Raw genomic sequence first — 27,757 nt, 5'->3', positions numbered from 1 at the left:
AGTCTGAAATGATCTGTAGCATTGTACACCCCATGCTGGTGCTGCACCTTAACATCAATAACCCCCTCCCTAGTTTACTCCTCAACAGCAGATATCAAAAGAAGACCCAAGTCTAGAGAATGGCAAGCCCCCACCAAAAAAAAAAAAAAAATCCCCAATCATGTGTTTTATGTGCCCTTTCAAAAAGAAACTCCTTTATAGATGAAATTCCTGTTGATGCATGTTCACAGGAACATAATCTGAGCCCCAACCCTGGAGGGTTCACTCCTATAGCTCAGGGGTTGTGGTGATGGTGGCTGCAAGTCAACAAAAACAAGTGATGATAAACGACAAATAATTTCTCACCATGGCTGGAAGCCACAAAAGGCAACTGCATGAGCTTTCTTAGACCGAACTACAACTGATTAAAGTCGGAGAAACAACCCCGCTGGGAAAAGAGGAATTTAGGAAGAGATGTAAGAAAAGGTTTCTATTTACAGGCTCCCAAAAGTGAACTAATGTACAAACGATAGCAGAGGCGACAGCGGTGACATAAATCAGATGTCTGGATGCCGGTATTTCCCGGTCTCCTCGGTGGATCAAGGCTTCTCTCTGATTGTCTCTCCCAACAGGCTGTAAAGGCTGGTGACTCTGGAGATACAGCATAATAGATATGCCATTCACACTGCAGCTTCTTTCATTTAAAACTCAGAGTGAAAGAAATCTGCCCCCACCCACAGATGGTGGGGGTGGGATATAATGTTCTCCACATCTAGACTTTATTTGTACATCTTTTTATTCTCTAGGCATTTCTGAACATGATAAAAACAAGCAATCTAGGAAATAACTAACGAAACGTCCAACAACAAGATCACTCCTTCAAATAATGTTCAAAAAATGAATTAGTGGGTTTTATGGGGCGAAATAGAGCTAACTCTGTTTAACCAAGGCTATAATGAAAAAAAGAAATGCACGACATCCAGGGCTTAATCTCATGAAGGTATGTTTCTAACGTTAGCAGAGCATTTCACAGGTAAATAGAGCAAAGTATCATTTGCGTAACAACAGAACTGTGTACAAGGTTGTCCAATAAAATAGAATAAAACACATTCTATAAATAAAGATTAAACCACTTTAAAGCACTTTCTATAATGCAGACATTAGGTTCAAGCCTTTGTAAAGATATATTGCCAATACAGTTAAAAAATGATTCAAATACAGCAGGACACACAAGAAGAGCTTTGTGCAAAAAGTCATTTCTTACTCTTTCTTCCAACTTATAAATGCATTTGAACAGTTCTTACACATTTAAAAGAATGGATTTCAGACATTGGGTTTGATACAAGCTTAAAAAAATAAAATAAAATCCTGCTCCTAAAATCTTCGACATAAGCTGGGTAATAGAAACTTGAAACCTGATAACTCTTTGGTTTATAATAAAGTGGTCAGTTGTTCTCATTTCTAATGTTTTTGACTATTGCTCTCTGCTTGAGTAATACGACGTGAACAAGCCTTTTATAACATAATGAGTAACAACATCAGTATTGGTCAATTCTCAAAGCTGCAATATTAAAATCATAAATGAAAAAGAAATGAAAGAGCCACATATAGAAGCAAAGGGCTGAGTTCATAACGTGGTTAATCTCAGTTAAAGCAACTATTACTCATGCATGACTCATTACTTCATGACAAGGGATGGTATTGTGGTTAGAAACGAAATGAGAGTTTATAAAAGGAAGCAATGCCTCGCATATTCTTCTGAATTTCCAGCACGCCTAAAGAATGAAAATTGTATTCTGCACAACTTATTACACTTCCTCAAGAAAGAAATTGCACCAAATCATTCATCTATGACCTGTGTCTGCTTTCCTCTCTAAAGCGATGTGACAGAATCACAGCATGTCCATGCTGCAGCTCGGAAGTAAACAGGATTTCACAGACTGCTTCAAGACCAGAATGCCTTTCTTCTTCTTGGCTTTGCCTTCCCTACATGCAGAGATTGAAAATATATACTGGTGAAACATCAGTCCAAAAGAACTTTTCAGAGGTTAAGCATGTAACATGCTTAAATAAAATGCATGCTGATTGTGGTGGAATTCAAGATTCTTCAACATATTAGGGGATTTATTTTAGAGAATTATGCTGACTGTTGCTACTATGTGCATCTAACTATAAAAGCCATCAATCTGTCCATTAAAAGGGTAAAACTTTCAAGCAAATATGCACAAAGATTTGGAAGATGTCAGATAATAGCGGCGATAAAGTAATGATTGAATAGAAATTTCCTACAAAAAAAATTACCTTATCTACAGAGAAGTAGCAAAAGAGTGAGCTAATGCAAGGCCTTTTTTTTACTCAACCAGTCCAGACTTTACAGTTATAATTTAGATGACAATGAGGTACTCTAGATTTGCTCTAACTGCTTCTTACTGCAGTAATTGTTGAAAGCAGACTGGATGATAGTGAGCCTTTTTAAATGGGCCAGTTATTTTCTTTTGTGGCATTACCCAATTTGGACTGGGTGGCTTCTGCTTTCCTGGATTCTCAAAATGTTTCAGACTAAAAAGCATGAGGTTTGAGGCAATCTATAAAAAAAAAAAAAAATCCCCTGTAGCATCTGATGTCTGGATCACCAAATTGGTTAAATATAGCTGGTCACATGCTAAAATACGTTGGTTAACTTATTAAACCACTTTCCAGGTTGTTCGGCTGTGACAAGCACTGGAAATGGTAGCGATAAACCATTAAGTAAGGCAAAGCAGCATGTTAATATAGAAAATGGATGCTCAGCTTCTTTCCCTAATGGAAAAACCTGTCATAAAAATTAATATCTCCTTTTGCCACAGTTTACAAACCCAAAGGGGAACATTAACATGGTGAACGAAAATAGCTTGTTTTCTTCCTGTGCTGCTGGATCGGTCAGATTAGATACAAGGATGCTAATAAAAATATATGAAAATATGGCTGTTAAATCTCACTTTTAATACTAATGAGAGAATAGTACATGATAGAAACTCTAAAAGAGATCTATTAAAGCTTTAAATGCTATTGATTTATGTTTCAGTTTTACCGCCAATTAATGCAACACAGCAAAATTTGCTTCAAGCCTACCGTCTGCTTTTTGCCTTCCATCTCTTTTGAGGGTTTCTCCTCTAGAGATCATTTATGTTTGCATAAAAATCTAATCTGGGGTGATAACATTTCCATTAAATTAACTAGTGGTAATACTCACTTTCTGCATTTATATTTAGGCTAAGCTAAATGTGCTGCCGGCTTTACAGTCACAATGTCTTAGAAAGTGACAGCATTATTCTGCAGTCTTATAAGAGCGTCACAGGTGAAATTCCCCTAATACAGAAAAAAATGCACAGAGATGAATTTGCTATTAAGTCTGATATTTGCCAGTGTAATAGTGTTTTATAAAGTTGAAGCACAGTAAGGATAATGAGTAAAGCGCTGGGTGGTGAGAAGTTGACAGGAGTGTAATTGTAGTGGCGTCTTTCTTTAGTAACTAATTAGAGAAAACGAGTAGCAGTTGCAGGGCAACACCAGAGGAACATTGCCTGAATACCTAACGGTTAAACACTGTATTGCTAAAATCAGTTTTCTATTACAGCATTCAAAGCAAGTATAATGAATCATACAGATATCTTCCTAGTGTTTATACCTTATAAAGAAAGTATGCTTGACCCAGCGCTGCTGTGTTTGGCTGTGTCTCATTGGAACTTAGTTACTGACAAACCTGTAGCTGCCATTAATGTGCAATTATTCTGCATTTAGCTTCACATCTCTCTTTAATAGAAAAAACTACAGTAAATGAGCTAATACAATGATCGACTCGGTCTCCCTGGAAAGTGCACCAGTCACTGCTGTCACAGTGATATGGTGTGCCCCAGATGAAAAAAATTTACAGAGCTTTCAGTATCATTGGCCTCATGTATTCTCTTTGTGTTGTTGTTTTTTTATTACAATGTGTCTAGTGATTCTGTGAAATAAGGAGGCAATGCCTCTCTCTTGCATGCAGCAACTTACAGAAATATTGCTGGTATTTATTGTATACTTCTCTCTTTTCTCTGCTACGGAAGCTAATACTTACCAAGTGATTTGTTTACCTTGGCTGATATTAACTATGTCTTCTTTACTTATTTATTTTCCTTTCAATATGAAGTTCACCTGGTATTATCGGACTGTGTGTAGCTGGATGAAATCACTGATTACCGTCAGTTATTTATTTTGTATGTCTTCCCATAGAAGGTGCACCTCGCCCAGTGTTTCGATTTCTCCTTTACCTGAGTAGGCAATTAAAATTTCTGACTGCTTTTGTTTCCAATAAGTTACTCATGGGTTAGCCATCCCTCTTTACTGGAAATAGTTCTGCAGCAGGTTCCTACCTTTCATGCTTCGTTTAGAAAGAGGAACTGCTGCAATGCAAAATGCCTCGATGCAAGAACAGAGAACTATCATTAGGTGATCAACTGAATTTCACTGTTTTGTATTACAATTAGGGTTGTCACGATACTAAACTTTTCAACTCGATACCGATACTAAGGCAAATATTCGATACTCAATACCATTTTCGATACCACAAGGATAAAAACAAAGACTCCAAAATTCTACAAAAATATTTTCATTAATAAATAAAATACAATAAATAAATACAATAAACAATAAGAACAATGTTTTGAGGTTGTACGCTGTGCACAATATTAAGCAAGCTTGATAAAAAACGTATAAAATTAAAATGAAGTGTTCCTTCCTTGGCTATGCTTTGCACACATAACAATAACACTAGCCAAACCAGTTAAGAAACAAAAATAATTCTCAGCAGCTGCACCTGTTACAGAAAAAAGTCTGAAACTAAAAAGTGCACAGAATTATTCAATCACACAGTGTTCTGAAAGTGCATTGTCCCATATTCTGTACTTTAGATGAATGACTGCTTCGGTGCCACTGGTGTTAGCACTGTCTCGATACTTTTAAAAACGAGTATTGTATCCGGATACAACGTTTCAGTATCAATACTTTTTTGAGTATCGATACTTTTGACAACCCTAATTACAATTAAGATCTAATCAAGATTTAGATACCCTAATCCTATTCTTACGATGTGAATGCACTGGAATAAATTGGGACTGAATCTGAACCTAACCTAATGTTTTATGAATCCATGATATATAAACAAAATGAACTAAATTAAATTGACTCAGCGTTACAGTTTTGCCAACATCTGTCTCCTTTATCAAATGACAGGAGGATGACTATTTTCTTCACCCAGCCTTCTACAACCCCTCCCCCACCTTTAAACCTTTGAATCCATGCTGCAACATTTCACAGACAACTTCCATCACTCTCCAGCAGTGTGTATGAGCATCTTAACATCAGCCCAGACACAGTCGGGGGGGATATATGCCTCAGGAGAAGAACATAGATTAAGAGCTGGAGTCTGGATTCCTTCCAGCAACAGAAAAGCATCATTAAAGAAATAAATTGCAATTCCCTCAAAACCTACCATTACAAGAATTAAATCTGATTTACGTCTACTTTTTTAAATATTCAGCCCAAATTCTAATAAAAGTCCAGGTATTTTGTGCCAGACGCCAGCATCAAAACAAATTAATGTTCACAGCCAGAGTGCTAAGTAGGCCACAGCATGGTATGTGACCCACAAGATGGTTCAATGGCCCATTTTTGTTTCCCAACCATCTGATACGTAGCCCACTGAGGTGGAAACCTACCCGGCTTACACGGACGGGTAGCAACTAAAGCCTTTGGTATCAGTAACAAGGTGAGGCTTTTTGTTTGTTTCAAGAGAAAAAGAATCTGAGAAAAAAAAAAATCTGGAAAAATACAGCATGTTCATCTGTGAAAATAAAATATAAATGTCTAAATGAGCTCACAGTTGGCACAGACTAATTTATGTATTTTGTATCTTTAAGAGTCATTTGCTTCTAAAACTAAAAGTTCAACCAAAACTCTTCAGAGATACTAAGGAGGATATTTTACAGTGAGTAGGTACTCTATGTATGTATGTAAAATAAACCTGTAGTTTTGAATTAAACTTGAGTGGAAGAAAACGGTTTGGAAAAACTGCTTCTTTTCTGATTTATCAACCTTAAACCATGGTCTGCAGAAAATACACTCCACCTTCACCTCCAGGGGAAAAAAAACCCTAGTAAACCCAATGAGATTGTTATCTGGAGTGTCGGCTCGAGATGGAGGGCATAATGTGTGTTAAACTGAGCGTGAATAAAGCATTCTGTTAGCAGGGCTCTTTTGTGACCCTCTCCTGAGCCACATCTTTAGCTGGTTTCGCTCCAACCTGAGTTTTTAAATTCACCATCACCGCAACTCATCTGCATGACAACAGTCCCTCTGTGTCTTTTTAAAGGCTACTTACTGAAATGGCAACAGAATGCATACCTTGCTCTACTGGTGCAACATTGTCTATGGTCACATAAAAATACTTGACTGTAAAACTTTTTTTCAAAGCTGCAGAAAAATCCATCTGTTTTTAGAATAAAGTGTTCTGAATTTACAGTATTAGATACACGTATTACTGAAAACCCTGGCAAAGAATCCTGTATAAAAAGCCTTTAATTAGATTGAAACAATTTTGATATAGCATACTCTCTCACACTCCAAAATCAGTGCTGGAATGCCATTGAGGCTTTAATGGATCAATGTGCTTTGGTTAGATCACTCAATCATTGACGTTTTCTTTTTATTGAAAAAGTGCAAAGAAAAGTGGTTCCTATGCCCACTGTAAGGTTTATGGTCAATCTGGGATGCTGGGGGATTTTTTCTCTTTGAAGCCAATTGGAGGCTTGTTTGGGTGCAACGAATAGTGAACTTTTCCTTTTTCTTTTTTTTTTTGTAACAAAGTGGCATTATATGAAAAATATGATACCATTTCATCTTTCAGCAGTACCATTTTACGTTTATAGCCCAATCAGCACAGAAACTGTTTCCCACATACACACATGGAAGCAGCAAGTGTAGTCTAGTAAAAATAAAATACTGACAACAGACGAACCACTAGATGACGATCCAGCGCTATAGTGAAAACGACAATTAACATTTAACATTCAGGATTTTTCTTCTCCTGCAAAATAAGCCTACTTAATTTTTAAAATCATGTTCACATTCAGTGTGAGAGTTTACTTTGGCAATAAAAAGATGTATTCTAGGACACACACACAAAAAAGAAAAGTTTAAATTGTATTTTTTTTCTTGCAATACTTTGGTTGCATACTAATTTAAACCACTGAAAGTGGACAGGAATAGATTTATGATGCTGTCCTAACCTGCTTTACCTCATTGCAGAATGAGATGTCACTTTAAAGGTATATCATTAGCAAGGTGTTTGTAAGAAAGGAAATGTGACAGAACCTGTTTAAACATTTGATAGCTGAAAGATTCCAGATGTTGCATCCAGATCAAAGCATCTTTAAAGATCCAACTTCTCTGTGCAGACGAAAGCCTTTAAAAAGGATTTCATATTTAGAGTCCTAGTTTTGGATCCAAATAGGTTTCTAGTAAAGCATACAGGAAATGTATGCAGGGAAAGCACCTGAAGGCCAGCAGCTGTATGGCCAAGTCTCTAACTCCTCATCAGCAGCACCAAGGCACACAGAGCAGCTTTCTGATCAAGATCTGAAAGCAGCCTTCCATAGCATGCAAGAATGCTGGGTGAAACTGAGCCACCTGTTAATCATTTCCAGGGATGAGACTAGAGCACATGTATTTTATTACTTCCACCATCAAATCCAAATACCAAAACCTCCATCCTTTTATTTTGCACAACTGAACACATAAATCTACAAAAAGTAGCAATCTTTACCTCCTCACCAATCTTTACAGATAAAAAATAACTACTAAATAAAATACTCATATAAAAGAGCAGGATATCTCATAGACAAATCCGTCCTTCAGATTGCTAAATGAGGTCAATAGAAATAAATGATCATACAAGCATTAATTTTGTGCAGAAATCTGAATGTGCAGCGTTTATTTAAAAAAACAAAAAAACAACTCTTCTGTTTTAATGCTCTTTGTTTATTTCAAACTGTCATGGATTCACACTCCTTATGGCCAAGATATTCAGCCAGTTAGATTGAGTCTTGCTGTAGTACATGTCCATATCTGACACATATGTTAGTTAGCAAGGCACAAAGGGCCGGATCTATCAAAGGTTTGCGTGTATTAAAACGTGAGCTATTTCACTGCGCACGCTAAAAAATGTACAAACTGATCTATCAACAGCGTGCTAAAAGGATTTGGTCTTTAAAATGTGCTAAATAGCGCCTCTTATCCATTTAGTACTTTTTCTGCAATGAATATGCAATATGGGGCGTTTACACGCAAAAGTGCGTCTTGTGGGAGGAGAACATGTAAATATATTAATTTAGCACTCGCAAAGTGATTTATCAAACCTGAAAGCAATTTTGCTAACGCTATCTGACTCTATATTTAACACGTTTCAAAAGAAGGTGCAAATGGTCTGTATGCGTAATTGCGCACACATGGCAGCGGTTATTGTCGCAAGGAGACATGGAAATGAAGCAAGGAGACGCAGAGAACGCATTTTTTCACTCCGTGTGAATATTTTTGGAATGAACGAGGAAACGATCATCAAAACATATCGTATATCCAGCATTGCCATTTTGGAGCTGCAATTCCAGTGATTTGCTCCTCACAGAGCGTCAGCTGTACTTGTTCCTCAATGCTGGTCAGAGGCATCTCATCTACTGTGCCCCGTCCTGTTTTGTTCGCAGATGTTTTGTTATATGCCAGTTTTTCTTTGGTTCGCCTTCTAATATCCTGGTATCTTCTTTATACTTCATCCACTGTTCGCAAGTTCACCAACAGCGTTTTCTTTATTACAGATTTGTTCACATATATCGTTCCTCTGTGTGACAGTCACAATTTTTTGCTGTAGCTCACTTAAATGTTTGTTGGCTTCATCCACCAACACTTCCATTTCCATGGGGTCGAATTTCCTTTTGCGCTTTCTGCTGTCCAAACTCGTCATGCCGCAAACCACCAAACGCGCAAAACCATCATTTAAATAGGGCGTCTCCAACAGTTTTGCACCTGCCACCAGTTAGGCCTACGCAATCGCTCTTGTTAAATCACCCGCAAACCATGGTTCAGCCCCTCGTGCAAAATTCCAGTTTGCGAGCGCAAATTACTGCACGCAAAATTGGATCTTGATAAATCCGGCCCTAAATGACAAAGAGTCAGCTGCAGGTAATACTAGACCCCGTTTCTAAATATGGTGCAGATCTACTCTTATTTACTAAAGCCAAAATTCGAAGTGGCTCTGCTTTAAATGTCAGGATGTCGCTTTTTACAGATTAAAAATGTAAGATAATCCAACTAAACAGAAATTTTAGCTTTTATCATTTTGCTTCTGAGTGAGAAGATTTTTTTTCCTCCTTTGCTCAGAAAGACCCTCATCAGAGCACAAAGACAGCACCATTTAGTTTCTCAACAATAAATAATCAAATAAGGACAGTACATAGTTTTAAATGTCAGCATTTCCTCACACAGCTGCAGATACTGTAACCAGCAGTTGATAAAAATCACATTTACTTTATTCTCAATTTTCACTAACTGGCTTAAACCAATGTCCATCTCTGCCCTGTAAGCTGTGCTTTGTACCAAGTAGAACATTTTACACAAAGAGCAGTAAAAAATTCTTAGTTGTGGATTAATCTTGAGTAGAGAATTACTTAAAGCACTTACAGTTCAACCATTTATCTCCAAACTGTGGTGAATAATGGATCCGGGTTGTTTTATGTCTCCCCGTTCAGGTAACATAATTAAACACATTTCCATGTAAGGTATTACCAGTCTGAAGAAAGCATTCGTTCTCCAAAAGTATCTAATTTGTATTTGACTTTTACTTATTCAGTGCAACAAGCTTATTCCATTGTGTCTATATTTAAACCACAGTGAGACGAGTAAATCCTTTAAATCCTGACTGACTGAATAGAATGAAAACAGTGGCTTTTTTTTTACTGCAAAAGAAACATTCCTGTTTTTCACATGCACCTGTCTGTTTTCACTTGATGGCTAAGACAACATGACATTATATAGCAAATGTCTCACACCCTTGTGTAGTAAAAACTAAACCATTATTTTTCCCAAAGACTGTCAGGACAGAAAAAAAGACAAAACTAAAACCGGTTGGATGATTGGAAAGCAGCAAACTAGACCATAATAAACCAGAGATCTGACATTACTCTGAAAGGATCCCTTTATTCATGCATGCAACTTTCAGTTGCCATGCCAACCTGTTACCAGTCTGCTGCAGCCAAGATGAAAATGGAAACACTGCAGTAACGAGAAGTCTGATTCCTGTAATAGCGCTGCCATTAGGAAGGAGAAAAAAAAGCAACTCACCGAGACGTCGAAAAGCTCTTCTGTGTCATCCAACATACGGACCCTGACAGTGACACGTCTTCCAGGGGGCATCGCCGGGGGCCTGTGGCCGGGGTCCAAAGTGCTGATGCCAAGAGTCTCGGGGGCTCCAAGACGCTGACCTGCTCCAGAGGAGATGGTCTCTTGATCTGGCTCTGCCATGGCGCTCTAGGATATTCACTGAAAACCTGTGTTAAAGCAGAAAAACAGAGGCAGTCAGCTAGCACTCAAACCCTCTGTTGTTCACAGTATTAATAGCGTAGGTTCTAATTAAAAGAAGGAATCATTATCAACCAGAGGAAACCTTCCTGCTACATGCTATATTTACACTCAGCACTAATGGCTCCTAATCGTTGCCTGTGGGAGTCTCATTTACAGCATGAAAAAAAGTTATTCCAGCATTTTCTCATTTCAAAGCATTAATCAATCTTAATTTAATCTGACAAATGAATCACAGAGCAAGAGGGTAATACCAAAAGGGTCTGTTCAACGTCAAATCGATTAGGAAAACCATAGGAGCAAGACACGGCCAAAATCAGACATGCCAGTTTTATCAGGTCTCAATGGTGACATGTCAAACATCTAAATATGTAGCTGGGAATGGGGAACTAAGAGAGCAGTGGATGTAGAGTAATAAGAGCAGATACGTAATGTATGTCAAAAGCAGATGTCAAAACGATCAATTATTCTGTTGTTTGGACCTCGAGTAATTTCAGATCAAAATCTCCCTTTATGGGAATGGCTTAGTGCCTTCCTAGATCTTACTGGAGGGACAATTAAACCATCTGACCTAAAAATGCCAAGGAATTCACCAGACGTATCTGGAAAACGATGTCAGAGTTTCCATCTTTGGCCTGTAAACCCACAACCCAATCCACCAACTCAAAGAAAAGGGTGAAAAACCTTCAGCTTGAACACATTTTGGAGCTAAAGGGAGGTTCAGCGGAAACAGCCAACTGACTGCTTTAAACACAATGTTTTTCATAATAACCACTCCCCTTAGCTAGCTGCTTTTTCATTTTTTTTCTCCCAGCGTTTTATACACCATCATAAGAACAGGACAACGAAATGAACTCTCTGCATTTAACCCATCCCCTTGGGGAGCAGTGGGCTGCCATTGTGCGGCACCCAGGGAGCAGTGTGGGGTTAAGGGTCTTTGCTCAGGAACCCAGAGAAGAGGCTGTGGGAATAGAACCGGCTACTTTCAACCAGGCTCGGACTGGGAACGATTTTTGGCCCTGGCATTTTTCCACCTACACCGGCCCACGCGTGCATCCTAATGTGAAACACAATACAAACACACATTGTGGATTAACCGATCTATCTTCAAGCATCACACGACAACCATCACCAAGACTTCTACAATGCGATTTTACTAGTTTTGGTTATTAATACGGACGCCACAGTGACTGCTGCTGCATAACGTCCACACACACCACATCAGCAGCTTTGCCAGATGTCACTGACTCACATTTTCCAGCCCAAAAAATTTTCATAAACCGCTGGGATATACGAAATTTCGCCAAATTTGAAACAATGTCTATTGATCTTTTAGGCCATAAATCTAAAGAAAAAATTTTTTTACCCATAGACGACCATCCTAAACTGCCAGATTGAGAAACATCCCAACCTGGCAACAATGCATGAAGATGGGAAACGTTAGCCTTTAGATGGTAGTTAACATAGTATTACTTCTTTAGCTTCTTGAGTAATTTACTGTCAAAGGTAGGTGCTTCGGCTGGAGAGTAAGTGTTGGGGCCGCTATTATTTAAGGAGGGCTGGCCCTCGCACTCTGAATTCAGGACCGGCCCACCAGAAAAATGCCCGGTATCACAGATTACCAGTCCGACCTGCTTGCAACCTTCTCAGAGCTAACCCTCAAGGCCAACACTCCCCCATGTCCCTTTAAAGGAATTCATTTTGGGGGAGTGTTGAGTGCAGAGCTTGTGTCCTGACTCCTGGATTGCTCCCCTCAAGCTGCTCATTCTCCTTATGGGAGATGGGTTAAACACGAAAGGATTCTAAACTAACTCTGAAAATAGTCAATGATAAACTCCACTTTTGTCCTGAGATGACAAATGAGATGCAAGAATCATGCATTCATCCAGAGCCAAATCCATGCATGGCTCAGAAACATTATTTCATCTGACATTCCAGTAGCCTAATGTCATCCTGAAACCTCACCAAGTGAGACAAACGAAGCACAGCGAATAGTGGGCAGCTGTTCAGCCGTTGCAGAGGTGAGCGACTGCTGCGGGTTATGGAAAAAGAGTATGTGAAGAAAACCAGCCATGGGAATAGTGGCAGATAGTGAAATACTAAGTTCTGTCCAGTTATAGATAGCCTGTCAGTACTACTTATAGGGGAAATTTTGTATCCATTACCAGAGCTGGGTAATAATTAGTTATATTTACTTAGTTACATTTATTGAGTTTACACTATTGGTAAGCATCACTTATCCTACTTGAGTAAAATCTCTGACTATTCTGTCCTGTGTGAGTAACTTGAATGATTCCTAGATAAGGTAAACATACAGTAAACGGAAGATATTATCAGTGGAATTTCTTAACCCTGTCCTAAAACATATACAGTTCTCATTATAAGGATTGGTTTTCTAAGTTTTATGTAGAAAAAATATTATTTGATGAAAGGTTTTCTTCCACATGCATTTGTTATTTTATATTCATGAAATTTATTTGTACTTTTTATGCACTTGAGTCTGTAAAATACCAAATTTTGCACATAAAGTCTGTCTGTGTGCATTGTTTTACTCAGTACTCAAGTAGCCCTTTTACCAAATACTTTTTTACATTTACTTCAGCGAAAAATATTGAAGTAGTGCTACTCTTTCTTCAGTAATATTTTTAGGTATTCTACCCACCTTTGTCCATTGTCATTTGTGCGCATTTTCATTTCTCCATTTTTTCAGTGTACAATAACAATAAAAGAGATTGGTGTTAAAGGATTCCCTCCTTTGCAAGATTTCACAAAACACTTAACTTTAAAAAGCACCATGAATGCAGAACTTAAAATTGGTACCAATTTGGGGATGATGGTATTACCAGAGGTACAAAAAGAAGTTAGTTTGTGAATACTAGCTTAAAACAGGTGTTTTTAAAAGATTGCGACAGATTCTGTAGTAGCTTTATTATTAATGTAATTAATAATATAGTAGTTTTATTTTTAGTAGTAAAATGTTACAATGTAGGTTTTTGGGCTAGTTTGACTACCTCAATGGATAGCTGTTGTAGGCACTATAACTTAAGCAACCTTTACCAATTTTTCCCTACCAGATACAATATTTTCTGCATTTCCTACATTTGATAGGTACATAAATTTAGAAGCTCTCCATTTCTCATACCACGTGTTGCTAATTTAGGGGTCAAAAACTATAAACAACCCTTTAATAGGTGTTTCATTCTGTGGTCCTAAATTTGCTATAAATCCTGTACAATTCAACTTGGAAAGACAAACATCTGACATGGGTGGATAAAAAATGAAAAGGTGAATAAGAAGCACATTCAAACTAATATTAGATCTTGTTAGGACTCTATCAGCATTTTGTACCATAAAGTGACCTTTGGGTCATTCAGATTTTTGATCATTGGCTAAATCATTCAAAGACTATTTCTTCCACTGAAGACATTCTTAGTTCATTTAGATGCATATTTATATTCAGTCAAGCTTTTTATAAGGAATGGTTTTCAACACAAACATATTTGGGGATTGAATGGCACAATTTTAGAAAATGAATGGTGCTGCCACCATCTTGTTTCACTGTGGGTTCGGCAGACTATGCCACGGATGGAGCTTTTGAGTTGAGTAGTTTTTGGTCCAAGTCTTGGTAGTGTCACTGACCTGTTTCCATTTGTATTCTCACTAATTATGGAAAATTTTCTCTTTTCTGTGATGTTAAAATGTCCTGAATATAAAATGAGATCATTAAAAATATTCCTAAAAACTATTGTTTCAGTTAAGGAGTTCAAATGGGTAGAATAGAAAATCCGTTTCATTGGAGAATGTTGTATCGTTTGCACCTGTTTTGTTCAGTCATCACAGACCAGTGTTAGCAAACATTGCCGTTTTCCAGTGAAGTCTGCAATGAGCAAGCTCTGAAAGCCATTTTGGAAATTATTTAGGAAAGAAAACATACTTTAATCTAAACTTGCTCATTTGTTACACCTGAACCCGATAGCTATTGTCTTGATTTTAGGCAGAGGCTTTGAGTTTGTCTCTACATATTGGGTGACCTGCACAACCATGGCACATGAGCACAGACCTTCCCTAGAAAGTAAATGTGAAATAGAGGCCAGGCCAAGAGCAGACAGTGATTACTTTAGCCAACACATGCAGCCCCTCTCAAAGACGCTCACAAATCAACTGGTCAGGAGTTCTGTGTTCAGTCTCAGTGCCAATAACTCAGGTCCAAACAAACACACTGAATAGCCACCACTTGTGCAACTGGCACTAAGACACAAGTCACTCAGTGTATGATAGGAGAGAGACAGGGGAAACCTCCCTGCATTTCAACAAGTTAGCTAAAAATTCCCCACATAGGTGTAATGCTGAGCTGGGTTTTATAACAGTGGCTCCACTATGTGCAAGGGGCCCCTCCAGTGCACAGCTGGAAACCTTTAGTGACAGCTGAATGGCCAGAGGCTGCAGCTTGATAAAGCCACTTCTCCACCTGAAAGAAGCTGCATAACAAAAACCACAAAAAAAGGCTCAATTTCCTCTTGTGCTCTGCAACAGATCCTAATATGTGGGTGTGGCTGGATCTGTTGAAGTTCCCTTAATAATAATAATGGCACTGTGTGGAAATTGGGCAAAAGGATTTTAAGCCAGCTGGACAAATGCATGATGCAATTTCTTGAAAAAAAAAAAAAAAAAAAAAGATAAGAGAGACTCCTCTGACTCACCTCTCACAGACTTGACACCCTGACTGTAATGTGGGTTAACAGAGCAGAGGCTGCAGTAATCCCCAGGGTATTATTAACAGCAGCTACAGCACATGTGACATTAATACACTCACCTGGATAGACTGTGGAAACTAAGCAGGCAGATCACATTTGCACACTTCCTGATGGGGTATTGATCATTTAAATGTCACCAGTCAAATCATGGAGAGGAACCCTATAAGCGATTGCTGCATCTACAGAGGAATATTGCAATGCAATCCACACCGCAGGACAGAGAGGACAGTCCTTTTAAAAAGACCAGTGGATGAGGGAAAAGATACTCCCAAACAAGTTCAATTACTTCCTTTAAACAGAGCAACAGTGACGGGAAGACTTGCGCTGCATGGTCCTTACCCCTTCTCCTCCTCTCTGGTAATACAGGCTTGTCCAAGCCAAAGTATTCCCGCAGCTCAGATGAAGGTGTTACATCTACGTCCGGGCACAAGGGAAGAATATCAGAATCCCAGGGGAGTTTCTAGACGCGGTTCACCCCGCAGTAGAGCCTCCCTGCGGTCGCCATGACGGCCGGCTGAGCGCGTGAGCCGCGGAGAGAAGGGATTACACAGGCAAGCAGGATCTTCTCCTCTTGGTTCCTGCTTAGACAATGAAGGGGGCGCAGCACCTCCACCTTCTGACAAGCGCCAGGAACTCTGAGGAGCAGAGAAGGAGCAACAGCACCATCTGATGGACTCTGCTGATATAGCAAGCGTCAGACGCAGATCCATCTCAAATTAACTGAAAAAGTTAACTGATTTTTAAATATTATTTCAGCTTAATATGGGGGAAAAAGTCAGAATTCTGTCTTTAATCTCAGAATTATGACTTTTTTCTTAGAATTCTGACTTTAATCTCAGAATTCTGACTTTTTTCTTAGAATTCTGACTTTAATCTTAGAATTCAGTATTAGAAATCTATCAGAGGAGCCTTAATGTAAGTGAAAGTAATTTATTTGATTGCATAATGTATTAATTCCTAATTGCATGTAGAATGCAATTTGACATAATGTGAATATCATTGTTGACATGCTCATCCAGGAGGAGCGTCCCTGCAAAGTCTTGTCAAAGTCAATGACTAGTTGCAATACGCTACTTTTTATCATTCCTATTTTATGATCTGATTTAACTGTTCACACGTGCTGGAGAATGGGCACTACAGTATATACATAAATTGAGCGGAACCAAATATTATTACTTAATTTATTTATGTACAAATAGCTTAAACAACAATAATAAACATATAGTTTTTGAAGCATATATTTCCAGCTCCATTAATTTAAATAATTTTGACCCTGCACAGCGTCTGAGAAGGAAAAACAGGTAAAATCAAGAAAGAAATATATCACTCATAACACTAGACATGTTTCTAACACTAATCAAAACACATGTTTGCATCATTATATCCCATCTTTATTAGGCAAGACAAACCAAAATATCTTAGATGAGTATATTATATTAATATTCGTTCTGATTTTGTGTAATTAACTATATATATATATATATATATATATATATATTTTTTTTTTTTTTTTTTTTTTTTTTTTGTCTGCACAATCAAAACCAAGTCAAACCTACTTGGCAATAAACTTGATCTGAATTCTGATTTAGATTATAAAAGATGCAATTTTGGAAAAAAGAAATACATGTTGAGCTTACCTTTAGAATGCAATCCAACAAATTCTATGTATAATCTGCCATCAACTCTTATCACTATATACTGTATAAAGCTGCCACTGAGAATATATAGTTTGATATATATATGTATTTGTCTCAGTGTCTGTGTAGCTGTTAACCCTACACTCATGAACAGGTTGTGGCCAGGTAAGCAGACATGTAAGGGCAAAACACTCAGGGATAATTTGCATCTCTTTCTGCAGGTTTAGCTTGTTCGATGATGGCTCTTTATACTGCAAGTTAGCTGACAAGTCTGTTTTCATTTCGCATGTCCATAAAAGCTTTGTCTCGTTTATCAATGTTATTTTTATGTTTAGGGTGTGTTTCGGTTGTTTAGCATTTGTTGTCCTTGTTCTTGTTTTGCATCTTCTTGCTGAATCTCTTGTTCTTCCTGTTTTTGTAATTGCATTTCCCCTCCTTGCAGCAGCTGGCTTTTCGTTATCAACAATTCAATCCGCAGGTCTATCAGCAGTCCAGGGCTTACAAGAAATAGCATCATGGGAGAACTTTAGACTGTCTTCCTTGAGCAGATCCATCCATTACCCTCCTTCAAATATTGTTTTTAATTGAAAGGCCTCACTATATTAGTACAAAACTGTAGATGGAAGAATGACCTTTTTTTCTATACACTGCAAAATCAAAGCCAATATAAGGGTGTTATTTAAAAAAAAAAGTAAATACCATCTCTGCCTCCCCCCCTAACCACAACCTCACAGTGGTTCTATGAAGTAGGGTATCTCTTCATTCAGAAAGATCTAATTGAAGATATACCAAATCCTCTCTAGAAGCAGGTTAGCATCCATGCCAGTTAGAATGTCCTTCTTTTTCCAGAGCAACAATATCAGCTTCTTTGTACAGAGAAGTCTAAGGTACAAAAGAAGCTTACTTTTCTTAGTAACTGGTTGTTCTGAGACACCGAGTGTAACCAGGAAGCACATCCAGTCCGAGTCTGGTTTTACAAACGTTTGAGAAAAGGAAATTAGTGCACTCTAAAATTCCTGCAGCTTTGACAAACACATAACAGTTATATAGCAAATCTGCCTGATTACCGTATTTTCACGACTATAAGGCGCATATAAACGTCTTTTTTTTCCCCCTCAAAATGTGGGGTGGGCCCTATGGTGCGGTGCGCCCTATCTGCGGACGTTGTTGAGACCACCATGAGTATATGAGAACGTTAAAGGGGGAAGTGTGGGCGTGGCTTGTATATAAAAGAACAGGTATGTGCTTTATGCAGAACATTGTTGTCTTAACAACCCTGGAAATGGCAAAGAGACACGCCTATGAAGCCCAGTTTAAACTGCAGGCTATCAGCTACGCAGAGGAACATGGAAATCGAGCAGCTGCGAGAGAATTCAATATAAATGAATCGATGGTTCGCAAGTGGAGGAAGCTGGAAAACGAACTCCGACAGGTGAAGAAGACGCAGCTGAGTTTCCGCGGACATAAGGCGAGGTGGCCCGGGTTGGAAGAAAGACTCGAGCGGTGGATCGTGGAGCAAAGAACGAGTGGGGCCAGCGTTTCAACGGTCACTGTTCGACTAAAAGCAGTAAAGCTGGCGGAAGAAATGAAAATTGAAAATTTTCAAGGAGGTCCATCGTGGTGCTTCCGTTTTATGAAACGGTGCAATTTTTCCATCCGGACCAGGACTACAGTTGCTCAGCGACGTCCGGTGGATTATAATGAAAAGCTGGCGAGCTTCCACTCCTTCTGCAGCCAACACATCGCTGACAAAGTCATCCAGCCAGGCCACATCACCAACATGGACGAGGTGCCGCTTACTTTCGACATCCCAGTGAATCACACGGTGGAGACGAAGGGGACCAGTACTGTAGCGATACACACAACGGGGTATGAAAAGGCGTCGTTTACTGTTGTGCTTGGCTGCCACGCAAATGGACAGAAAAAGTGGAAGGCAGCGCCGGGCAAGTTACGCCACCGTTTGCGGATGGATTGTAGATGCTTGGACTAACGTGTTTGCTGGCACTGTTGTTCGAGCTTTCGCAAAAGCCGGCATAATTTCCGAGGAGCCGCCCGGCACGGAAAGTGACTCTGACAGCGAAGAAGAAGGGGGAAGTGCCTGGCATGTCTGATTTAGCGCTGCTGTTTAATTCAGAAACAGAGGATGATGACTTTGATGGGTTCGATTAATACTTTGTAATAAATACATGAATAAAGCACAATCATACTCAGTTTTGCTCCCGCTCTATTTTTCTACCTGAAAACTTAATTCAACAGCAGTCTCTGGGCCGCGGCGCCTCCGGGTTCACCGTGGCAGCTGTTTTTTCATCTAAATCTTTTTAAGTGAGAAAGTCCACCTGAAAACTTAATCATTGCAGTCAGTTCATCCAGATTATTATCCTGCCTATACTATTTCTGTCGGAGGCGCCCAGACCCCCACATACCAGCGGTGCGCCGACAGCAGGAATTCCTTCAACAGCAGCCTAGGGTCGCCTCCTCGCGGTTCACCGCGGTGGCTGGCAGGTGTTTTTCATCTAAATAATCTAAACCGCAGGATAATAAAAGCGAATATATTCTGTCGGCAGGTTTCAAGTTTATTTATGCGTCAATAAACTGTGGCTCTGTTCGAAAACCTAGGACGTGTCCTCCAAGGACGCGGTCTACCTAGACTGGATCCTTCGAAGTCCTTGAAAATAAGGAGAACGGAAGAGTTTTGGCTGTGAATTCGACCAGGTCTACCCTTCAGCGGGTTTTACCGCCGTTGCTCTGTTGCTTAGCAGCCGTAAACGTTGACACACAAAGCAGGAAAAGAATGAATACAGAAGTTTTCAAAACTGTTTATTTCTTTGTTATTGTGAAGTGAACAAAGACTACACTCACAAGAATCCAGAGTGGAATAAAGATTTCCAACCACCGGGAGCAGGAACAAATAAAATCAAATGTAATGATAGAAACCTTAGTCAGTTAAATAACCTGCTGCTGTCATTCTGCACATCTCTGATGTTGCTGCTATTTTCAAATATCCATTACTGTAAAAATGTCCATAGCTGCATATTGGTTATTTATTCCCCAGTTTTGTATTGTTGAAACACTTTCTAGTATTTTATTGTTTATATTTTAACTCTTCCCTATTGTTATTCTTATACATTTTTCTAAGGTCCCCATTTGTGACCATTTTCAATAATCTTTCTGCTGCTGTAAATTTGCCAATTGTGGGACAATAAAAGGATTTTCTATTCTATTCTATTAAAGGGGTAGAAAGATATAAGTACATCTAAACAATGTATTTATAAAAAATATATCTGCAAAATCTCTAATATTCAACAACAAAAAATATGAAGTTAAGCATATTGTGCAAAACAGCAATAAAAAGATAAAAATCCTATCAGATGTATAGCCCCCCCCTGCAAATATATTAGAATCTGTCCTTAAATTACAGCCAAACCCATTTACACAGTAACAGATTAAAACCTTTAGATAAACCAAACATTACCGGCACATATCTGGCTCTATAACCATTAAAACAACTATTTTTTATTAATCTCAGTCGGAACTATTAAATTACTTGTATTATATTAAACTGAACTTCCAATTTTCACCACTGGTCGGCGCCAAGTAATCTTTCCTCTGATCACGGCTTGCTTGGTCTCGCAATGAATCCTGGGATATCCAAGAATACAGAGGATACATCAGACCCGTCCTTCAAATCAGGCAAAAAGGACGCATTGTAAGGCCACATAATGAGGACTCTTGGAATCCGACCAGACCTCGGCGCCGCGCTATGACGTAATCGGCCTTCGAATCCGGTCTTAGGTTGTCCTAGGTTTTCGAACAGAGCATGTATCAGAGGAGCAGGGATGGGAAGTAACGAAGTACAAATACTTTGTTACTGTACTAAAGTAGATTTTTCTGATATTTTTACTTTACTACTTATTTTTATGGCGACTTTTTACTTCTACTCCTTACATTTTACACAAATATCTGTACTTTCTACTCCTTACATTTTAAAAAATTGGCTCGTTACTTTAGTTTTGAATCATTTCAATGGAGTTACCGTTATTATTTTTCACGTCAACAATACCAAATTCAGTCTAATTGGATGGGAATCTACGTTGCATTTGACGCACCACTACAAGATGAATCGACAGATTCGGCGGTATTCATTCGCGGAAAATCATTGCAGCTTAGTGGCCGTGGCGTTAGCACAGTAGTATGGACGATGATTGAAAATGAACACAACGGAGATCTAGTCCTATTGGCAGACATCCATTTAAAATGTAGGCAACGGCATGAAAAAAGTGGTTTCTACTTTTACTTTTATACTTTAAGTAAATTTACAAGCCTGTACTTTGTTACTTTTACTTGAGTAAAGAAGTTTAATCAGTACTTCCACTTTTACCAGAGTATTTTTTAACACAAGGATCTGTACTTTTACTCAAGTACGGAAAGTGAGTACTTTGCTATCTCTGCAGAGGAGTAATCACAGCCCTGTGTCATCAGCAATGTGTCTCTCATGGCCAGCTCCCAGGTTTGAATAATACTTTGTAATAAATACACCTTGCAGCTTTATTTGCTGTGATCAGTGGGAATAAAGTAGTTTTAATGTTTTTAAGTTGGAAAATCCACCTGAGAGGACATGTACCTGTATATAAAAAAACGCACCCTATAGTCCGGTGCGCCTTATGTGTGTGTTAAATACAGAAAAGGCACACATAACTGAGACTGCGCCTTTTAGTACGGTGCGCCTTATGGTCGTGAAATTATGGTTTTTCAAAACACTGCTGGTGTTTCTGGAAAAAAAAACTTGTCTAAGTTTTTGTAAGACCTGGAGATTCAACTGCTTTAAATTGTGCATTCTCTGCACAATCTCTGCACTGATCTGAATTATCTTGTGCTTCACTTTAAAAATTGCAAAGGTGGGTTCTTACAAAGTGTCTGGTCTGCACGTATCTGAAGAAGTGAGAGTTAATTAATCCATATTTCTCCCAAAGGGGGTTAAATAACATAACTGACCCCTGTACGATAAATCTTTAAAACATAGAGTGCATAGGGGGGTTGATGGATGGATGGACAAACAGAGGAACGGATGGATGATGGAGTTTTCATACACTACAAGCTCAAATTTCAATGTATATTGTGTTTGTGATACACCAGCACAAAGCAGCCCTTGCTAGCCCTACTTCATTAATGCTTTCAACAAGCAGCTATTATCTCAGCAGCAACTCTTTTGAAGGGTGGGGGGGTTGAGGAGGTTGCAAGAGTTGTCCCTCCTCAAGGCAAAATTTCCTGCAGATCAGCTCAGAAACACCATTAAAATAGCTCTAGATTTTGGACATTTTGTACAGCCACATTTACTCAACAGAGAAAGACTACACTTAAAAGCATAAATGTCCGTCGTCACCTTAGGTATCCAACTAAAGCAAAATCTGTAGGTACAAAAAGGATTAGTACACTGAAAAAAAAAAATAATGCAACCGTTTCTTATTTAGTTAATTTAACACAATTGTTTCATGTTAGCAGGGTAGGACATAAAACAGTTGTGTTAAAGTAACTAAATGTGATTTAGTAAATGCCAAAAGTGGTAGCATTATTTTTTCAGTGTACATAATTTTTTTTTTTTAAGTTTACATTTAAGACATGGATAGCATTAATACACCTAAGCTCTGTTTCAAGTGACTTCAACTGCTGTTCCTACTGGTATAGAATCCTTCTGTGTTGTAATTGGCATTTTTGCTACAGGTAAATATTTTAATACATTTTGGAACCTTCAAAACTCTGACTAACATATATTTTATACCTTATTTTTTCTACACCACTCTTGATGTTCCTGTGGCTGCATTATTTTTGAAAAAATTGATAATTTAAATGAAAGAAAAAGGGAAGCAATGACCTGTAAAGACTGTTAAACCTCACTTTCAGGAACAAAGGAGCGCAACATTTAATTGTGTTTATCCTACGAACATATATTTCGCGGGACCTAATGGATCTTAGCACTAGCTTCACATTAAAATTGAACAATAATCACTTTAAGCCCCTTTAACTGAGGAACTTGTATTTTGTAGTTTAATAAAATCAAGATGCATTTTAATTAGCTAAATATCAAATACAAACAATATTTTAAAACTTATAAAATAATTAATAAAGTTTAACATTGCTCTGATTTTTGTATAATTGGTGATTGATTTCTAATTTAAATTTGAATGATATAATACAATAGCATGAACATATGAAGTGTATAAGGACAAAATCACATCTTTCAAAATAAATGAGACATAGGATTGTTGTGAAAACTGAAATTCCAGAGGAAACCATCAGTGTGAGTTTGATCAGTATGATTTCAATGGAATTTGCAATCGTTCTACGGGTTAAACCGGAAATCTGTCCTGAGGACGTTGAGTAAGACATGTTGATGGAAGAGGAGTTCTCCAGTAAAGTTACATTGACCAATGAGATTATATAGACACCTAATTCCACTGAGGAACCTGTGGTATACGTGTGCCACTACTTTAGCAACCTGAGAAACTTTAACAATATGGTCCCCATTGCATTAAAAGTGTCTTAAAACATTAAAACAGAAGGAGCTAGATGCGTCTAAAAATACTGGATACACATTAAAATTTACAAGAAAACAGCACCCAGAAAAACCAGATACTTCATAAGGTTTCAGAGACAAGCATTCCTCCCAGGGTAAAAAGTAACTTTTCTCTGCAGACAGTTAGTGAGAACATTTCTTTTTGTGTGTAGTGTGTGTGTGTCCTGTTTTGCCGATATAGTTCTGGGAATAGATGTCCAAGAGCTAGCTGATAGCCCCACAGGTTTGCTTTAAAAAGCAGACAATTATAAATGTTGCCATAAGATTCCGCTTGATTTTTGTACATTTAAATTTTAAATGGACATTATTGGGCATTAAAACACCACACTGAAATCCTAAAAGACTGGTGTTCATTCTACAAGTTGGGTTTGAAAAGTGACAATCTGCAAACAGCAGGGGGCAATGCTGGTCTATCAGAAAAATGTTGGGTTCCAAGACTGAGAAGCTCAGGTTGTATAAATAGTTTAGCTAAATATATTACAGGTTAACACTATTTAAGTAATCTCTGAATAAATATTGTAAGTTCATGTGACATGTCATCTAATTTTCCTGTGTGAATGATTACCTGTTACTGCCATCGCAAAATAATCAAATGTAGCATAATTATTCCTAATCTATGCCTCTCATTGTATTTAGGGCCAATCCCAATACACCCCCTAGCCTTGCTTATTAACCCTACCCCTAATGCATTCCTGTCAGGGCAGTGTTGTCCCAATTCCTCTATGCAGGTAGGGAGAGTGGATAAAACAAGGGGTAGGGGAAGGAATCCAGCTCTTATAAACAAGGGATTTCAGATGCCAACTTGCTGGCAAAGGGACAGGGATAATTTCTCAGATATAATTCTATGGAGCGACTCACAGTTTTTTTTTTTTTTACTTTTGAAAACACAACAAAGCCGTTGGTGTTGGAGTCCCTGGGTTCACCAGATTCTTCCGGAGAAAAGACGGAAGGTGAGACGGTGCTTTGGAGCTCAGACAAGAGCAGTGGGAAATCAGAGTGAGAATGTCAGCAGAAAGAGAACCAAAACTGGATCGATGGGGCCAGCTGTTCCCCCTTTGGAGCTAAGGAACCGGAGAGGGAGATCGTAGGGAGCCCACTGGGGTAACAGTGAACCACAGCATGAGAGATGTGGAGTTTTGCCGGTGGTAGTTCATATGGAAAGTGGAAGAGCAATGCTGTTTATCAGTTTGGGGGCTACTGCGCCGAGTGCCCCAATGACCGGGGGCACCGCTGATGCCTTGACCTTCCAGGTTTTCTCCAGCTCTTCTCTGAGCCCCTGGTTGTTCTCTAGTTTCTCATGTTCCTTTATCCTTATGTTGCCGTCACTTGGTATTGCTTTGTCAACCACAATGTCTGGTTGGTTTTCCATTACCATTTGGCCCGTCTGTATCTGGGAGTCCCACAGGACTTGTCTTGGTCATTCTCTACCACCTTTGGAGGTGCTTCCCACTTTAACCTTGGGGTTTCCAGCCCATACTCTGCACAGATGTTCCTGTACACTATTCCAGCCACTTGGTTATGGCGCTCCATGTAATCTTTCCCCACCAGCATCTGACACCCTGCAGTTATGTAGAGCAAAATGTTGATGTTGTATGGCTCCAAGCATTCAATGATCCAAGTGTGTGGCATTGGGATGTAGCTTCCACATTGTGGAGAGGCAGGTTATTGGCCGACAGTTGGATGGGACTGAACCCTTTGAGGGATCCTTCAGGATCAGGATTGTGCACCCTTCAGTTAGCCATTTAGGGTGGTTCCCATCTGTCAGCAGCTGGTTCATTTGTGCTGCCAAGCATTCAACAACTCTACTATAGATGTTTCTACAGGGCTGCTCATGTGTACTCCGTCTCTAGCGACGATGTTGCAAGAGCCTCCCTGTTGACTTTGAAGCCATCTCTAAAGAGGATTCTTTCCTTTTTTGCAAAGTTCAGATTTTTTTTGTGAACTTCCAAATCTCTTCATGTTCAGTACTTAAAAAAAACAAAACTGAATGATGAGTTGCTGGTTTCTTTCTTCTTCTTGTTTCCATAGCTAAAGCTTAGTGTTTTTAGTGTCGGTAGGTTTTTACTTTGGCTTCACACTTTTTTATGTTGGCTGTTCAGATCAGTCAGTTTAGCAACTGTCTGTTATTTTGGCAGTCAGCTACTTCTTAAAAGTATGGTTAGTTTTTGGCAGCTGAGTTTTTTGATAATTTGCAGATCCGGTCTGGTGATGGACACTCGAACAAACTTAGATCCTGACAGTTTGTAGATCCTGAAAATCCTGTTGCAACTCTGCCCATATCCTTCCTATGTAAAATTAACAAAACATATACCTATTAGGCCAAAGAAATGCTATTTTGTAGCCTACACAGTAATTTGAATGGCTGCTTTCTTGACATTTGTCCAGCAGTAGGTGACTGACACTTTACAAGTCCAAAAAGGTCAATGCTGTGTAAGCATGCTCTGAAAGCTGGCTGCTGTTGCCAAACATATTCATGAAAAGCGGAGTGGCAGGGATGAAGGCAGCACAAACAAGTGCAAACAACAGGGTTTTCACATCTTAGATTGTGAAGCAAAATCCATTCAGCTGTTTGGGAGGGGACTTACTGGATGATGGCTCTGAATGGAGTCAGAGGTTTAAGAGCGTCCACACAAAGACTCATTGTATGGAGGACATGGGCTACAAGTAAGGCCTACCAAGAACTGCTTGCCATATGAAAATATACTTTTCTGTGGATTCTCAACTCCAAATTTTACACTTGTCATATTAAATATTAAACATTTCTTAGAAAATACATTTTGGTTTTCAATTACCAGTAAGCCATAGCTGTGAAAAATGAATGTAAACGAAGCAGTGTGGGGTTCCTAAACAACTGATAATTCTGACTCCCTGGGAGGTTATAACCTGGAATTTTTTTTTTTTTTTAGTAACTTAGTCTCAAATTAACTTTTTTTTTTTAAATAAACTGTATACACTGGGTGTTAATGGTCCTGTATTTATGAGTCAGTGCATTTTTTAAAAACCAGTTTAAATTTGCAGCAGCTGGCTTAAAATGTTTTAGTTTGACCCTCTATGGGTCGAAGGGTGGCTATTGTACTTTAATTTTCCTATTACCGGTAGTTAAAACAGCATTGTACAAGTCTTTGCCTCCATCAAAGTCATGAAGAGTTTTGTTTTTGGAAAGGCATCATTGTGCAATTCTGTATTTTTTGATACTTTAAGTTGATCTCTACGGAAGAGGATTAGGGCCACTGGGGAAAAAAGTTAACTGATTTTTACGTTTTATTTCAGTATAAAATGAGAAAAAACTCAGAATTATGTTGTTTTTGTTTTTTTCACAATTCTGACTTTAATTTTGAGAATTCTGACTTTTTTTGTCAGAATTCTGACTTTAATCTCGGAATTCTAACTTTTTTCTTGGAATTTTGGATCTTAATGTAGATGGGCACCATGAAGGAAGAGATGTGGGAGCACCCAGCTTCTCTGACAAAGGTGTAAGTTGTTTGGGAGGGCCAGTAACACAATTGTGGAAAATGACAGAATTAAGCAACTTTTTACGTGCTTGAGGGATCCCCGGTGATTTCATTAATAGAAGAGCAGAAGGTGATTAAAACAAGAGAGCTGGTATAGTTTCTAAAACAGACATGGCTACGGCTTGATGCTAACATGATTTGTTAGCTGTCAAAATTCAGGCAGAATTTTAAGATTAAAGTCAGAATTCTGAGAAAAAAGTCAAAATTTTGAATTTATCTCATACTGAAATAAAATTGAAAAATCAGTTAACTTTTTTTATTTTTTTCCCAGTGGCCCTAATCCTCTTCTATAGATCTCACTGAATTTTTATGAGGATTTTATCCCAGAATTTTGACTTTTTTCCCCATATTAAACTAAAAAAAACAAAAACAAAATCTGTTTACCTTTTTTATTTTTTTCCAGTGGCCCTAATCCTCTTCTATATGTTCCTACAGCAGTGTATCACACTGTTAATATGAATGTCTGAATGCAAACAGATTGTTTTGCTCTTGACTTTTTCGTGATAAAGAAAATATTGACCCGACTATTCAAACGTTCACCTGTTGCAGCCTGCAGTCCAAAGTCCAGGACTGACAGCCCCTTTCCCATCCAGCAGTGGGCAGGCATTTTAACCCGGTGGAGGGGCGGAGTGCTGCATGGTAAGGAGCAGCACGCAGGAC

At 38.6% G+C, this 27,757-nt stretch overlaps 1 protein-coding gene across 1 annotated transcript in view; it reads right to left on the bottom strand.

The window, feature by feature from the left end:
* Positions 1–15,976, bottom strand: part of LOC119780264 (FERM, ARHGEF and pleckstrin domain-containing protein 1-like) — a 70,190-nt gene extending 54,214 nt beyond the window's left edge. The window contains exons 1-2 of the mRNA XM_038280245.1: positions 15,717–15,976; positions 10,387–10,592 (exon numbers count right to left, since the gene is read on the bottom strand). Of these exons, the coding sequence (XP_038136173.1) occupies positions 10,387–10,566 (180 nt within the window). The 5' untranslated portion in view covers positions 10,567–10,592; positions 15,717–15,976. The remainder of the gene's footprint in view (positions 1–10,386; positions 10,593–15,716) is intronic.
* Positions 15,977–27,757: the final 11,781 nt, after the last annotated feature.

This window comes from Cyprinodon tularosa, unplaced genomic scaffold, assembly GCF_016077235.1.
Source record: "Cyprinodon tularosa strain WSP-4 unplaced genomic scaffold, ASM1607723v1 ctg158, whole genome shotgun sequence".
NCBI lineage: Eukaryota > Metazoa > Chordata > Actinopteri > Cyprinodontiformes > Cyprinodontidae > Cyprinodon > Cyprinodon tularosa.
Note: the sequence above shows the minus strand (reverse complement) of the source record. Positions and strands in the feature narration are given on the sequence as shown.